The sequence below is a fragment of the Pieris napi genome, chromosome 8 (genome assembly GCF_905475465.1).
Source record: "Pieris napi chromosome 8, ilPieNapi1.2, whole genome shotgun sequence".
NCBI lineage: Eukaryota > Metazoa > Arthropoda > Insecta > Lepidoptera > Pieridae > Pieris > Pieris napi.
The window spans coordinates 1,937,077-1,954,671 of NC_062241.1; the positions used below are offsets into that span (position 1 = coordinate 1,937,077).

The 17,595-nt window shown below is 32.1% G+C and overlaps 1 protein-coding gene across 1 annotated transcript in view; it reads right to left on the reverse strand.

Annotated features, from left to right (window-relative positions):
- The window catches only part of LOC125051881, a 32,657-nt gene extending 17,551 nt beyond the window's left edge, over positions 1-15,106 (reverse strand). The window contains exons 1-3 of the mRNA XM_047652495.1: positions 14,566-15,106; positions 13,702-13,858; positions 12,619-12,701 (exon numbers count right to left, since the gene is read on the reverse strand). Coding sequence (XP_047508451.1) covers positions 12,619-12,701; positions 13,702-13,858; positions 14,566-14,961 — 636 coding nt within the window. The 5' untranslated portion in view covers positions 14,962-15,106. The remainder of the gene's footprint in view (positions 1-12,618; positions 12,702-13,701; positions 13,859-14,565) is intronic.
- Between the last annotated feature and the right edge of the window lie 2,489 nt (positions 15,107-17,595).

Below are 17,595 nucleotides of genomic sequence, written 5' to 3' on the forward strand. Positions count from 1 at the left end.
AAAAAGTTTAATAAAACAAATGTTTCATTAATTCGTTAATCTTCTCAATGTATTCATGAATACCGTGGGAATAAGTACAACCAATAAATAAATGAGATAATGGATTTAAGCTCGACATTATGCGAGCCAAGATTACAAGTTAGTAGCTATAAATTAGTCCTAATACCTACGGAATATTTTATTTGCGTAATTTCCGTGTAAAAATAAAATTGTCACAGTTTTTGTAACAGAATATGTACACTATAAATAACGTTTCGTGCTAACATAAAGCTTTTATTTTCCGTTACAGGTTCGTTTTGTTACTTTGAATTCTTAATTTTGAATGCAAACAGCAATTGAATTTAAAATATTGTCGAATCTTTTTTTTTCAGCTTTGTGTTAGGTACTAACAAATATTCTAGAATGTTTCTAATTTAATGTTTTCAAATTTGACAATTTGAGGTAGAATATCAATGTCAGAGATCAACTGAAAAAATTGAAAAACTAGCTGACCGAACTTCGTACCGCCTGACAGTTTGACATTGAACATTTTGTATTCGTTTTTTTTTTCGATGTTTTCTGGAGTTATGGACAGTTATGAGTTATGAAAGACAACAACATAATCTCCTTTATATTTGCTTTGAATTTTGTTTATGAGGTTTCAGTTTCTATTTATTTTTTGTTCCTTTTTGCTTTAATTTTTTTCCTTGCTAGTTGAAATTGTATTAATTAATTGATGAATATGTGTGTAAAATTTGTGAAGTCATATTTTATTGTATCTTTAAAGAATATATTGGTCTAAGATCCCGATATACAACGACCTTCACCGAGATGCTTATTTAATGAAACTTATTTTATATTTAATTTAATATGTCAATAAATATAATCCATTTAGGTTGCCTAGCAAATTTCAGTCCAGAGTATTTTTATTAATATTAAAAAATATATATCTTTTTAAACATTTCACCGACATGATTATTAGATAAATTCTATACCAATCGAAAGTATGAAGCCCTTAGAATATGCAAACGTTAGGTTGTTTTTAATCAATTAATTATTTATGTGTATATTTTTTATGTGGCACTAAAGTATATATACATCTTTAGTAAAAAAGAAAGTTATAGTGATACATATATAATACTACCCTGTTTAAAAGTATTGATTGAAAAGAATTAAAAAAGTTTACTACATGCAAATTATAAAAAAATATTTTTTTTAATAATATTAATTAAACATACTCTGGACTGAAATTTGCTAGGCAACCCATATGGATTATGTTTATTGACATATTAAATTAAATATAAAATACGTTTCATTAAATAAGCATCTCGGTGAAGGTCGTTGTATATCGGGATCTTATACTATATGTTGTTTTAGGAGTTTTAAATAAATATGTATTTTTTTCACACAAGTATAAAATAAATCAGTGGCGCTACAACCTCTTTAGGTCTAGGCCTCAGGTTTCTGAATCTGTTTTCATGATCATTTGTCAATCTAATAGGCAAGTAGGTTATCAATCTTCAGAGCCTGACATACGCTTCGACTTTTTGGGTCTAAGACATGTCGGTTTCCTCAAGATGTTTTCCTTCACCGTTCGAGCAAATGTCGTGGATCGAACCTACGACCTCAGGGATGAGAGTCGCACACTGAATCCACTAGGCCAACACTGCTCAACACTCTTCACAAGTATACTTTTCTTATAATCTAAATGCAATTTATTATGAATTCATCATTGATATTCCATATTCCAAGATAGGAAGTCAAATCCTCAGCATTTAAACCTCCATCAATCTGTCTAAATAGTTTAGTAAGATACCATCGAAGCTGAGCCACAATACATCGAAATCCCGGCGTTCAGACGTTTCAACCGGTTTCAAAGAGAAGGCTTAGAATTCCAAAGACACTAACCCTTCAGTGCCAATTTCCTTTCAGAATAAATTGAATGTAAAACGGCATTTTAAGGGATTCCACAAATGCAATTTTATGATGCAACGGTTCAATTTGAATGGTATTTCTGTTTGGAAAATTGAATTTTTAAAAGGTTGGTAAATGGTTCGTAGTGAGAATTGTGTGGTATTCTAGTGCTGTTTGGCTTCATATTTGTATGTGAGGTAAAAGTCGTTGTAATATGGCATTGTGATAATATACAATAGCTTAGCATCTAACAATGGGAAGTTTGTTTTAAACTAGTTAATTAGGTTGTATTGGAATACATGTTTCATTTTTGATTAGAATCATACATCATCAGTTTTGATTTGGTGTATAACTGTCATTTACGAATTAAATAGGTAAACGGACCTTTTTTAATGTCCATTGAGTGATCTGATAAGATTTTGTTTCATGTATAATTTTATTTACTTTGTTCACTGTTAGGCCAGGATTTAGTTTTTAATAAATCAAAATTATTTAAAGAATCACCAAATTACACAATACACATCGAATCGATAACGAGTTTCGGGTTGTTAAAGTCGGTTAAAAAAGGTTAATTGTAATTAATATAATAAACAATATGAATATTATTAAACATTTTATAGTTTTTCTGTAGCTGGGAATCGAACTCAGCATCGATATAGCCGAATTTTTACAAAAAAATTAAAATATAAACGCGAATTTATCATTATATTGTATAAATTATAATTTTATTATAGATATATTGAAAAAAAAACCTTGCCAGAGCGCAAATGCCATTGATTCAATCTCTAGTGCTACAATTGTAGTGTGCAATTTTGCATTTATTAAAAATATAGATATTATATATTGCTTCAATTGTTACATATTTCATAATAAAGTAGGGTGAGAAATAATCACAACTAAAATTCTTTTGAATTGTCGATTTACATTGGCGTATAGCCAACAGGAAAATTATGAAGAATTGTACCTGTTATTTTTTACTATGTACCAAGAAATTCTTATTCAAGCTTGGATGAAGTATGTTAATGTATAGCTTTGTCTACCTGTTTTTGTATTTGTCGCTTATACAATGATGTAAATACTTTTTCTCAGTGTCTGTGTCTGTTATGTTGAGTTTACTAAATCTAGTTTCCATATGAAATGAAATTTATTTATTTAATCGAGACATGACAGGCTCTGGCATCAACATTCAGAAAAGTCATGTGTTGAAGAAGCCTAAACCCATAGACACATTAACATCATGTTAAGTATTAAAGAAATAGGAACTAAAAATATATTTATTTGTTAAGTATAACTAATAAATTGCTAAGTATAAGCTGCAGCTGAGTTTCATCATCGGACGTCGAGGCAGAATACGAAATTTCAACCGTATCACTTCGACGTCCGCCGTTCCACAACTGAGCGTTTTTCAAGGCAGTTTTTCCACGCACCACCACTATGTGAAACCAGCTGAATATCCGAACCAATTCGACTTAGGGTCCTTCAAGAAAAGAGCGTACCAATTCTTAAAAGGCCGGCAACGCACTCGCGAGCCCTCTGGCATTGAGAGTGTCCATGAGCGGCGGTATCACTTAACATCAGGTGAGCCTCCTGCCCGTTTGCCTTGTTTCTATAATAAAAAAAACTAAAGCTAATATACTTCTAAAACATTTTGTCTCAGGGTCTCTCACGAATTGCTGTGTCAGTGTCTCGGGTTGGACTGCGGTGCGCAGTGGAGAGCTGGAGCACTGAGGCGCGCCGGCCCGTAATAACAATTAGTTATGTAAAACATTAAATTAATATAATTTTATCAATTTTTTTTCTGAAATGGATTACTTGCCTTGCGATATACTTCAAGAAATGATGACGTAAAATGGAAACAAACAATGTAATTTTTAGGAGTTTGGCGACTGGATAGGTCCTTAAACATTTACTTTCCGTTTGGTACTGTAAATGCAGTACATATATATACATTATACATATTTTAATAATTTCGTCTAACATGTAGCAGTAAGAGGTATCCCGGCGTAAGTTTACATAACAAAGTGATGCGACATAAAAGCCTTTAAGAAAAGAGTAGCACTTCAACTTTAAAGGCCGGTAACGCACTTATAAGCCTTCTCAGTGGAGTCTATTGTAGTGAGGGCACTTTCTTTAAGCACCTTAAAGAAGATGCACCATTTTCTAAAAGCCGGCAACACAACTTTATCTTCTAACATTACTGGTGTCCATGGGCGACGTTAATACTTTAAACGATCTGCCTTCTCCCATAAAAAATAGTTTTCGATATCCATTACAAGAGTAAACAGGAAAATGTAAGTCTGTAAACAAATAACTTCGTTAATAATACTTTTACGATATTACATAGAAATTGCTGCATTAAGCCGCTTTTATTAGACATTTTTGCTTGAGTTCCGAACTAAAGTGGTTAAAACCTTTTTGGTTTCGCCATAATTTTTTGTTTCTTCCAAATTCGTATTTGGAGTAACAACAGTAATTCAAGTGCATTTGTTTGTTTTAATTTTAATTTTGAACCTTACTTACATTCGCCAATTTTAATTGATGGTACTAATTTTGATTAACATTAGAAATATCTGATTCCCCTTGCAACTCATTCAAAAAGGATATTTTCAAGGACACTGTGTAATGTCACTATTTAAGCCGATTTGACATACACACCCACATCCTACACGCATTTTCTCTGTTAACCTAATTGGCGTTTCAATTTAATTATGTCTTATTATAAGTAAGCTTTTTCTAAATAAATGAACAGAAAGTTTTAAGTATTTTCTGCTTGGAAATGTATAATGTGCGGTATTATATAATAAAAAATATTCTGTGGTACACACTAATCTGTGGTACAATACAAACAACAGACAAGGCAAACAATTAACGAATATTGTAAAAAAATCGGTATTTTGACTCTCGACTACTTTAACGATAGCTTTCTCAATCGACTTTTTCTCTAATGATGAACATAAGTCGGGGGTAAATGTACTTGCTTGAGGCTCTACAGCTCAAACAGTAGATTACGATTTAACAAAAAAGGAAAATTTGTATATTTGCTTTGATGTGTCTTTTCGTAACAGGAAGGAATACATGAAAAATCATGAATATTCAGCCAACTGTACACGTTTCCTTTTCCTATTATTCAATTCGGCCTCTCTTTGAGATTTTACTTTAGGGTTGAGAATCAAAAGTTAATGATACCCGCATAAATTTCCAAGCAGAAAATACTGTTTATTTATTTAGAAAAAGCTTACTTAATTATAATAAAAAAATATTGGTTGTTTGTAAAGTAGGTTTACGATCGAGATGTTTACGTGATAACGTCTTATTGGTGATATAAGTTTTTGGGAAGTAAGGAATTAATGAAGATAACAATTTTTTCAAATTTTAAATTACATCTATCGTTTTATTCACACTTTTGATGATAAATTTCGGGTGTAAAATGACAAGTTTACTTATTCGACTATGATTTACATTTTTCTTCATACATTCACGGAATGACTGGCAGCGCTCGAGATGAGACGGGAGATCGGTCCGTCTCTCTCTCGTTATACCTGCGATCGCGCTCGTGAGGTTTTGGTGTGACACAAGTTTCTGAACATGTCACCCAACTAAAACGATTTTAAAGACGTTATCACGTCAAAAATAATATTATATTATTAAGACTAAACAATAATATATACAGAGATAACGAGTGTAGCATGTGGGTGTGTTGTGTGTGTATGTCAAAATCGGCTTAAATAGTGACATTGCACTGTGTTTTAAGGATATATTTTTTGAATGAGTTGTTAGTGTTGAAAGAAATCGTTGTATAGTGCGGGTAGCAGATTACTTATTCTTTTAAGGAGAAGAAAACTTTTTAAGGAGTTTAAAATAATGTAATTTATTAATTGATTTATTCGTTCTAAATTTACAGATTCACAATTGAAGCAACATAACGAGATCAAACTCAAACTGAAAATAACTTTATTCATATAGCTAACCAAGTACTTATGGACCTCAACAGAATTTTTTTTTAATTGATTCTAAATTTACATTTACTACCTGTTCGCGGCGTCAGGGCGTAGAGCGGGCGAGAAGAACTGGTAAGAAACTCTCCGCCACTTTTTTTAAGCACCAAATGTTGTAAGGCAGAGCAATCAAAAATATTTAAACTGGAGCAAATCAATACCAAATCAAATTTTAAAATGCTTTATTTATTAATTTGTTTGATGTTTAATAAATATGATATTTATCTGGCTTTAATATGATTTTGAGAAATTAATGCTGCTTGCCTTTTAAGAAATGTATTAGTAAATATAGCAACACCAATAAAATGTAGCTAGTAAACTACATTTCAGATTGAGTGTACGTATAAAGCCATATGTGTAATTTCTAAGTTCCAGCTGGCAGCCCTATTCGTTCCCCCAAGAGGTTACCACACGTTCAGAAATAAGGTCTCACGGTGAAAGGAAAACACTGTCGCGGACGTGTGCTGACATTTATTTCACCGCTAAAATAAATGGTACCGAGGAAAGACCACTCTTGAAAGATTTCAAAGTTCTTGGAATCCGCAAGGAAAATAGAAAACAAATGAATAGTATTTGTTACGGAATCCCAAGAGATCTAATGAATTATTTAATTAATTTAATTTTGAGATTAAACCGAATGAATAAATTAAACTAAATAATTGGACAGCTGGTCCTTCGAGCCAGATTTCATGTCTGATCTTGTACAAGTACCGTACTGGATATTACAGTGAAGCGTGTTTAACTTTACATGTGAAAAGTGTTACAGCATTAAATGACTAAATGTATGAGGGGGTAAACTAATAATTTAACAACCAATTGGACCGTAAATCCTATAGATACAAACAGATACAAAGTTTATGACGTTCAAATCTGATTTATTATATTTTAATTACACATTGATTCGTATTTATATTGATCTAGTGACTTGAGCGTGCGCCTTTCAACCTCGAGGACGTCCGTTCGAATCACGGCTGTACACCAATAGGCTTTTCTTTCTATACAAAGGTAATAGTCACTCGTAAGGCGAATAAAAACGTCAGTAAATCAATATGCCTAATACCTAAAAATTGAACGCTTTTTATAAATGTCACGCAAACCATTCAAGTAAAATTTTTTTTAATGATATTGGTTAATAAAATAATTAGTCTGGATCACGTATAACTAACTTCATATACAGCATTCCCTTACTTTAACCCAACCGGAAATGTGGAAATCTCCTCTTGAAATTTAAAGGAGAGTGTCCCACTGCTGGACGTGGGACAGGTTGAAATCAACGAACGATTAAAATGTCAACTGCCATTGAAATCCATAAAATATATGTTTTTGTCATCTATATTTATTCAGCGTATACAAAATATCTAAGATATTTATGAACACTAGTGACTATAAATCTACAGCAAGGACTATTCGGTGTATTAATTAAAAATTACTGAATTACACAGGTTAACGGACCTTATTCAATGTCCGTTCAGTAGACTGACAAAGATCTATTATTTGTTAGTGCCTATAGTAGATAGTTAATTTTTTGTATTTTTTATGTTAGGACAAGAGTGGTATTCAATATACCTAAATAAATAAATAAATAAATTGAACAAAAATGATATTTTTATCTGACCTTTCAATATAAGAGGCATCAATGTGGCGCATTTACATAATACAAACTTGTATAGTGTCCGCAGATGGAAACAATAAAATAAATTTAGTATGGTTACAGTCGAATGACATATTAGAAGCATAAAACATAAATAAGACCCAACATTATCGACATATGAATTTCAAGCATTTATTACATTATAAAGTCATTCTTTACCAACCGAGACATTATATAAAGAAACAGGAAAACAAATCCGATAACTGCTTGCGGAAAGGAAATATATAAATCCCGATCATGATAGCCAATACCCAAATCAACCCCTACGCACATTTTTCAAATCACTGGTCATATAACGGTTGTAATGTATTCTAAAATATGGAGATTAAACGTAATCTATTCTGAAGCACCATAAGGGACGAGTTTGATTTGGACTCGACATGAAATTGCTTTGAAAGACGAGATATGCTGAAGAACCCTTCGATTCGAAAACGCGAAATTAAATTTCTTGCGAGACCCGAGCTTATTCGACGATACACGATACACGTGTTCCACGATGTTAATAAAATCGATTTTCTTACATGTTAAAGGTCAACGAACTTTACCATTACAGAGATAAAACTTGTTGAGAAGCCTCTCTTCTGTAAATGAAAATGGAATTTTTATATTTTACCTTTTTCGTATAATATAAATAGTATTTTTATGATTTCTTTAACTTTTGGGTTCTAAGTTTTAGTTACTGGGTGTGTAGGCGTTATGGAAATTACGAAAGTTTGAATTCATCTACTAGGCAATGCCACCTCAACAGGCATCTTGATTCACTGTAAATATCAGAAACAGCTAACTCCATAGAGATAGACTGGCATCTAAGAAATGGAGAAAGAGAAAGAAAGAAAGAAGAAGGAAATGCAAAACGCTTTATTAGACAGAATAAAAAAGGATTTACCTATAGCAAAAAGAGAACCCCACACTAGAATTCCCTGTTATAAATTATTTTAGAACTTGACTTAAACCCAACATAACATTTTTTAATTGTAAACAATAAGGAAAAATGGAGGACAATGGGGGAGGCCTTTGCCCGTAGGCACACAGAATCAGCTATCATAGATTAAGGAAAAATAACAGTTATAATGTAATTTTGTATTTCTGATATAAGGCTATAAATAAATAAAAAACATTTTTTAAACTACTGTTACAAGAAGAATACTTTCAGTATGAAACAGGTTGAGATTTTGCTTAAGACTGTAGGTGAATGTAAATTTTTTATATTGATAGTGAAACTTTTGTTCTATTATAATAGTATCCTCAATGACATAAGGTTGTTCCGCCTGCCAAAGACTTTTAGCTTTTGGAAATACATATATACGAGTATACTAGCTGCCCCCGCGAACTTCGTTTCTTCTTAATGTGATTTTACTTAGCCTACCTTTTTAGTAGAACATGGAACATTTTGCTATACTACCCCAGAGACTGTTCGGTTTTCCGGAATGAAAACTTTTTAGGTTGTTTTGTGATTTTTTCTCTATATGAACCTCAGAGTTCATACCATAATTAATCTAATAGGTTAAACTAAAATAATTAGGTTAATCGTAGAGGGGTGAAAATTAAGGATTGTATGTATTTTTGTATGCTGTATCATAAAAAAATGTAATAATTTTGTTTTATCTAAAACATAAAAAATAAATTTTCGGGGTGGACATCATTTATCACTTAAGGGTTTGAAATGTAGATAGTAGCCGAATCTGAGACTTACTAAATATGCATAAAACATTTCATAAGAATCGGTCGAGCCGTTTCAGAGGAGTATGGGAATGAACATTGCGACACGAGAATGTTATATATATAGAGATATATATTTTATAATACATAGAACCTCTACATAGTATCCTATGAGGCACGCGATCAGGCAGATCTGTGGCCGATCATGTAAGCAGCAGGAAAGTGTCAAATCTCCCGTTTCCTAAAAAGGGACTTTATTTGCTTAAACTAAGTCTGGTGGGTTTGGCGTCTCCCGCCGAGCCCGACAACTACTCCGGAAATATCCTCATGAAATTTATGGGCGAGTCGGAGCCCGCTGGCCGGCGGGACCCACCTTACCTCTTATACTATTCATCTTACTGACATATTTGAAAAATTCTGTTGCAGAATTTTTCCAGCTGGGAGTTCCAAGCAACACGTCAGATAGTCTGGAACATACCCTTAGAGACTACGTATGTACCTAAAATGGACACGTGTTGTCTTATTAAAATGACTAAATGCACTCAACCAATACCTATGGTTTTGGTTTAACGGGACCAAGTATGTTTAGTACATTAGTGAATTACTGATACGCTGAAGTGTCTACTCTATGGTCGCCTTCACTATTCACAAATCAACCAACATTACATAGAGTACTGTAACAATAATGACTGGATATGATCCGATTAACACTGACAGTAATACAAATGAGGTATACGAGACGCGTAATTAATATGTTACAAAGGATTAGTTTCAGTCAGTCTCACCAACTCATTAGTGCCGTCATTAAATATGAAACGTGATTCATGATACTGTTGTTTTAATGTTAATTATATAAGCTTATTATTGAACAAATTTTGATCGTTTCGGTTTGGTAAATGAAGGTATGGTATACCTTAAATGACGGCAGAACTTCTTCGCTGTATTGCAGTGTTTCCCAACCTTTTTGTGTAATGCCCCAGGTAAGCCTTTCTAAAATTATTATTCCCCCCTCTATGTTACATGCAATTCAAAATTTGTATTAAAAACTTAATTGTACACTTAAGAAACTCTTAATAAATACATAGGACACAGTATGTTTTTCAAAACATATAATGAAAAACTGAGATTCAAATTCCAAACAATTAAAAAAAATTTGTTAAATAGCCCTTAACAATCAAATTGTGGGCTCTAAGTTGGGAAACACTGCTGTATAACGATACAAATTCGTTTCGCAGTATACCAGACCAGTCTACCAGAGTCTACCAGACGCAAATTCTTGTCTACATACCTTTAATTAGTGCGTGTACACTTTAACATAGGGTTAGAGATCCTCCAAAGGGAACAAAATCAAAGTTAGGGGAAAGAGTTCTTGTATTTTTGTCGTTAATTATTCTCTGTGGCCGCGCTTTAAATAATAATTAATGTTACAACTTTATATACAGGGTTATTGGTAATTTCACATATTCCCGTTAGTAGGTGATAGGACTATTTGTGATAATTTTAACCAGAAATTGCATATACATGCGAAAGTTATAATTTTTGAGTTATCAAGTGGTTTTTTTTTTCAAATAAGAAAAAAATATAAAATCAAATCTCGTTTTTGTTTTGAATTTCAAAATTAAATTAATCACACCAATCGGTCCAAATTAAAAAATGCGAAACGATTTCAATTTCCCTTTAGAATTTTTATTTCATTGAAATATAAGTGTTTAGTAATAGTTGCCCATAGTTATAAGAATTAAGTATGAATGTTTTCTATCAGGTAGAAATAAAGCTTTGATAAGCAATACTTTCGTGTTCATTGAGCGGGAACGTATCTTCAAAATTTATTCATGCGAAATAAATGTATTCACTTCTTTTAGAAATATTCTATATTTTTAAAGAACATAAATTTATAATTTTACTCCTAATTATTATACCATATTGTTTTCAGATGTTTAAGTGTTTATAATGGTTATATTAATATTATTGCAAATTAACGAATATAGAGTAAATCATTTTTTAGAATTGTTACAATGTCTTTTCATAAGTATGTCAAAATAGGTTTCAAATCTAGAGCAATTCAACAAGACGTTACAAGTGAATAAATTTCTTTTTATACTAATCCTATTCATATTCAGAGCGGCAAGTACGAACACGTGGTAGACACCCGCTTTGAATATTCAGATTTCATTTTCATGAGATATGCAAATTGGGTGGAACATATTTTTCTAACATTGGCTCTCTCGGGACTACGTTAAATTGAACGATAAATTGAAAATTGAGTCATTTTCTTATCGGTGACGTGTGTGTTTCAGCTTAAAATAATATACAGCCTAACGCGAAGACTACATATTACCAAATATCGGCATATCTTACATAGACCAGTGTCTATGGACGTCATTTTCACTTAACATCAGATGAGGCTCATTCCCCTTTTCTCCTTTCTTCTAAAAAAAAATCACAGTCCCAAACATTCCTGGCCAAAACGATTACCTTAATAATTTAAAAATTAATTGATTAAGATATCTCCAGATTATTTTGGGAATCTTTTTAGTTTTAAAAAAGCTGTGTCTTACGAGAAAAAATATGAAATGATATGGATTTCCTCGCGAGGCTAACATTAAATACAATGCTAATCGCAGCCTATCGTAGCTTTGTTGCTGAGTAAGCCCACAACGAACGTGATAATAAATCATTGACCGAAAATTTTCTCGCGTAAAGAATCATTTTCACGTGTAACAAGAGTTTTAGATTTGCCGCCAATTCACAAAAACAAATGACAAATGAATGCAATATACTTTAGGTTACCAAAGAGTTCTAAAATTGAAATTCACAAAGAGATTTCATTACTAATGTTTCTAACTGGCCAGTTCTAAACATTTTCAGTGTTACCTAGGTACAAACACGGATTACTTTAATTATTGACAAAATCCGGCGTTTTCTTTTGCGTATATGATGTGAAATATGCGTATGTATTATGTACCCATTAAATAAATTTGATTAAAATACAGCTTTTTATTTTAAAGTCTTGTTTGTTTATTAATGTAATTTATTAACAAAATATTTTGTCTGTGTTTAAGCAATGTACGTTTAAATAAAACACTGTTATTAACAAGTGCATTGAGGGCCAGCGGTGAGTCACGAAAAAAACAAAATATTATATTTAAATTACTTTAATCAATTTACTACAATATTTGAACTAAATATGACTATTCAATCGGCCCGATATGAGGTGCTCGATAAATAATCTATACTATAGAGTTATTACTAATTGAGAATTTGACCGGTTCGATGTGAGGTGTCCGGTTTCTTTTATAATGGTATTTCGTCAGAGGGGTGCATGAATTGCTTATGCGGGGCAAAGAGAGTGCAATGGATATGTAACAAGTGACAGTAATTGTAAAGCGAGTATTTTAAGGTTTATAACTAAAAAAATACCTGTCTTAATTCCGTTGCTAGGTCGATAACAAGCTGATTTTGTTCCTTTTCAAATTCCATAGCAAAATTTACCTCGTGGGGACCTGAAATTTGGAAAATATTCCTACATCATGTAATATATTTTATTATACATATAGGTAACACAATGTACACTTATGAACGTCAAAAAATAAATACATATTAAATGCTTCTAATTTTATATTTACTGCCCGATTTTAGTAACGTAGAACGGAAGAGAAGAACTGGCAATAAACTCTCCGCCACTCTTTTTAATCGCCAAGTGTTTTGTTTTACACAATGTTTTTAAGGAGCTGCAACCATTACACCATATTCCACATGACATGTTAAGTAATCAATCATAGTAAAATAAATTAAAAACAAAGATTAGTCCTCCATCAGCAGGAGGCATGATGAAATAGGAGCACGCACTTACATTCTCGTGGGAACAACACGCCAAAATGAAAGTAGAAATAAACATTTAGTTATAAACATTTATACTAAAACAAGGGAAGGCGAAAGTTGTTTTGATAATTGATGCGTTTTGGACTTCACACCTTCAACTTTAATTATCCTGATTAAATTATTGACTGATTTGTGTATACAGTGTTGTCATTTACCAACAAAACCACACGCGCGTGTTTCTTATTAATTCTTATCAATTCAGTAAATTGTCTTATTATTTCCTACGGAATCGAACTACAGACACGTATTAAACGTATTGAATATATTGTATGTATGTCCATGGAGCATGGCGTAGATTAATATCTGTTACATTAGTATTGTTATAGTCTAATAGACCCCGAAATATGTTGAATAGAAAATTGCATTTTGACATAGCGTTTTCTATAGGCTTCATACTTTCGATTGGTATAGAATTTATCTAATAATCATATCGGTGAAATGTTTAAAAAATTTTTTTTTAAATATTAAATAATACTCTGGACTGAAATTTGCTAGGCAACCCATATGGATTATATTTATTGACATATTAAATTAAATATAAAATACGTTTCATTAAATAAGCATCTCGGTGAAGGTCGTTGTATATCGGGATCTTATACTATTAGATAATTGAGAAATTACCTTCAAAATATTGTATTATAAGTACGCCTATAATAGTCCAAAGAATTAGAAACGTTGTAAGACCAAGTTGGCAAATGACGCAACGTATTATAATTGAACATGTACTCTCGTCCACAATTTTTGGGGCTGGATACACTCGCAGATATCTCTCAGGAGTCTAAAAACAAAGGAATACTTTAAGTAAAATGTAGACGTGTAAGTCTATGGTATTGCGTGTGATTTGCCAGAAGTATCGATTAACATATAATTATCATTGTTTTTTTTATTGATAAAGCTTGACAGCGTTCGGCACACTGATACTTTGGTAAAAACAAACACAAAATACAATTTTTAATGTGACAAGCACTTAAAGGCAAACATGACATACATTTAGAGATCATACAAATATCAATCAAAACAAACATTACAAAAAACAATTACTAATAAAAAAAAAAAAATACAAAAAACTCTACACAAATCGATTTTAAAGTGTGAGGGGAGCAACTATGGATTACATCAGAGAAGGAACATTATATTGACTTGTTATGTCTTTACGTTACATTCTAAGGACAACTTCAACCCACGCTTATACAGTATAATGGATTATTGCCTAATACTTTTCATTAGACTAAAGTACTCTTTGTCTTTCAATTTGTGTTTTCGCTTTGATGAAAAGAGACAGATGAGCACTTTAGGTTAATCATTTTTATGAATATTGAATTTGTCGTGAATTATGCTGTAAATAGACTAAACTGGTAGAAATTTGTTTTTCCAAAAACTAAGAACTAATATGGTTTAAATGTAATTTAAAATCACTGTCATTATTATTAGTTGATACAGTAATTACAATAACAAAATAAAACAGTAATAATAAATAACCTTTACCTTGTAAAACATAATCTTCGTACTATTTCTATTTTCGTCTATGGTTTTGGTACGATCATTGTTTTTATATTTAACACCACCTTGAAGTTCAATATTTGCTAATTTATTCTGTGCTGGATGTAAATATCTTCGATTGTTTTCCTTAAACACATCCACATACACACTATCACAAGCACCTGGAAGTGTAACTGCATACTCTTTACTAACTTTATTCTTAACACTTATTACATTTGATCCCCTTAAAACAGTGTTTACGTCAAAATCGTCGCCTCGTAGTTTTAATGTCCTGTCATCCAAAGGAATAATTTTATTTGAAACTTGATCACTTTTCTTCCTGTAGAGGGGTTTCACAAAATTAATTTTGTTCCTAAACTTTTCGTGCAAAGATTTCTTCATTGTTTCAGAAGTATTTCAGTGTACGACTGAGTGGGAACTGTTTGAGGGCTCGTTCGTAGCGTGTTTTAAAGTTAAAATTATCTGCCATGATGCTAACATAACTGACAATGCGGAAGTGGTACCTCATCAAGCACCAAACTTTGAATAAATGGGTTAATACAGTACTTTACGTTAATTCCTATGGTTTTGGTTGTATCGTAGATAAGGGAAATGCGAGCATTTTTTAAGATCATTTCAAGATCTTTCTTTAGGTATTACAGCTTATTTTGAACCATTAATTATTTAAATATCACTATACTAACTTTGTCATGAGTATTTCAGCGATCATAAATATACTACAGAAGCGAATTTTTATAAAGGAGTGAAGTAGTTTTGTAACTAATTTATGTACTTGTGGTTCGGAGTACTATAAAATAACAAAATTTTTAACAAAATTGAATATTAATTTTAAGTTATTATGTAGATAATAACGCTATATAAAACCAATAATACTACACTTTTACAAGAAAACATTGCGTAATTAGTGAGACAAAGTAATCTTTGCAGTAAATTTAAGATTCAATTTTTTTAATAAATTAAACGTAAATGAAAACCCGATCCTCCGATTTATCTTGAAAATAATTATAATTAACTAAGGGTCTGTTTCACAATGTACGGATAAGTTCTACATAAGTTTTTAATTAGCTATTTATTACTTATTAGTAGGGTAAACACTATTGTTGCGTTTCACGACTGTCAGATAGCGCTTTTCGTCACATAAAGTCCATCTTAAGTTATGAGTCCGATGAAGTGTCAAATAGCACAATTTATCTTCCAAATAATGTATGTGTTGCATAGCTATTTGGTACTTTATCCATACATTGTGAAACAGACCCTAAAACTTCTAACGGCTCGAATTAATTACGTTGCTTACATGACTAAGAGAGACTAATTATAATAACGAAAGGCAACAGAGCGTATTGTGCCTAATTCACCTAATCCTTAACCTATATCTGCCAATACAAAGGTATTTTTTTACTCTTTGTTTCAATTAAGTATTTCCTTCACTTCCAGTAAACAAGCAATAAAGTGAAAACATTTTTTCTCGAATGACAGCCTTGACGCTTTGCGGTTCCCGAAACTCGTGTATTTTGGACTAGACTAATATGGATCAAAAATACTAAATTTATTTCTGTATCTTTCTATATGTACTGTTTTTTTTTAACAATAACAATTTTAAATAGTTCAGGTTATTTACTTGTTTTTTTTAATCAAATGTTTGAGATAAGGTAGAACATATTATGTAGGTATGTAATATGTATGTAGAAAATTCTATTTCCGCCTTTAAGGCGGAAACATACTACCAAAACGCGACGCTACACCACGCCATCCAACGCATGTTTCGCACACGCATCACGCAGTACTTTTCAATCCCATATATTTAATATGGTCAGATGCACATAGACAACACGCCATGTGATAACACGCGGTAATAGACACCATCACTTATGTACGGCACTAGGTTTTTCGACATTTATTTTTAATCATCTATACACTTATTACAAAGCCGTACATTAATAATTAGTCGAAATTCCCCCATTGTACCTGAGAAAGTCCATTCACTCACGTACTCACATGTACCGCTCAGAAGTGACGGCATAGTGCTCAGAGCTATTTTCAGATATAGTAACAGCCTTCTAAGCGTAATTCAGGTTGGGTCATTTCACAGGTATTTTTTGTTCATGGGCTTGTGGTCTATAACATCCAATCGATTTGGATCGGCGTGTTGTGGATGCTGTGATGATGACGTCATGCGTCAGTCAATTTATATACTTAGATATTTTTGGATTTATTTGGCGAAATGAACGACGAACAATTAATTGAGTTGGTGAAACAATATTCTGTTTTATATGACATGAGATTATCTCAATACAAGGACAAAAACAGGGAGTTAGGATGTTGTTAGTTTGATACAAATAACCTGCTGATCAATTCAGTATATTAGAAAAATATAGGGTGGGCCAGAAAGATTTGTGAATTTAAAAAAAATATAATAAAAAAGCTAAATACATACAATTTATTTCAATTAAAATAGACATCTGGGAAATTTATTTCTTAAAAATAACATCATCCAGGTGTGCACCATTGCGCTGCAAACATTCCTCGAATCTGAACCTCAAATTGGTAAAAACTTGCTGGCACATTGCGCGGGGAATAAAAAAATAAATAAATGAGCTAAATGACTTCTGAATTTGCAAGCGTGTCGTGGTGTCGCGTGTTGGTAATGTGCACGATGGACATCGGGTGTCGACACGACACGTCGCGTCGCGTTTTAGTAGTATGTTTCCGCCTTTAGAGTTTGTTTATAACCAAGCGGTTATCACAGTCATCCGTCATGTTGGCGCCGGACGTGGCGCCCAATGGAGCAATGGAATTTTGAAACTCAACCGTCAACGATCGATCCAACGCACTACTGACAGATTGACACATTGACATTGACCTGTAAGATGTATATTACTATTTCACACCCCTTCTTAATACAATACAAGGTAAATCCAACTATTTCAAATTCCTCGATCTAATACGAACTATTTACGTAACTCACTCATGTATCGTATACCTTCAATTATAACTTAAATTACTAGCAAATAGATA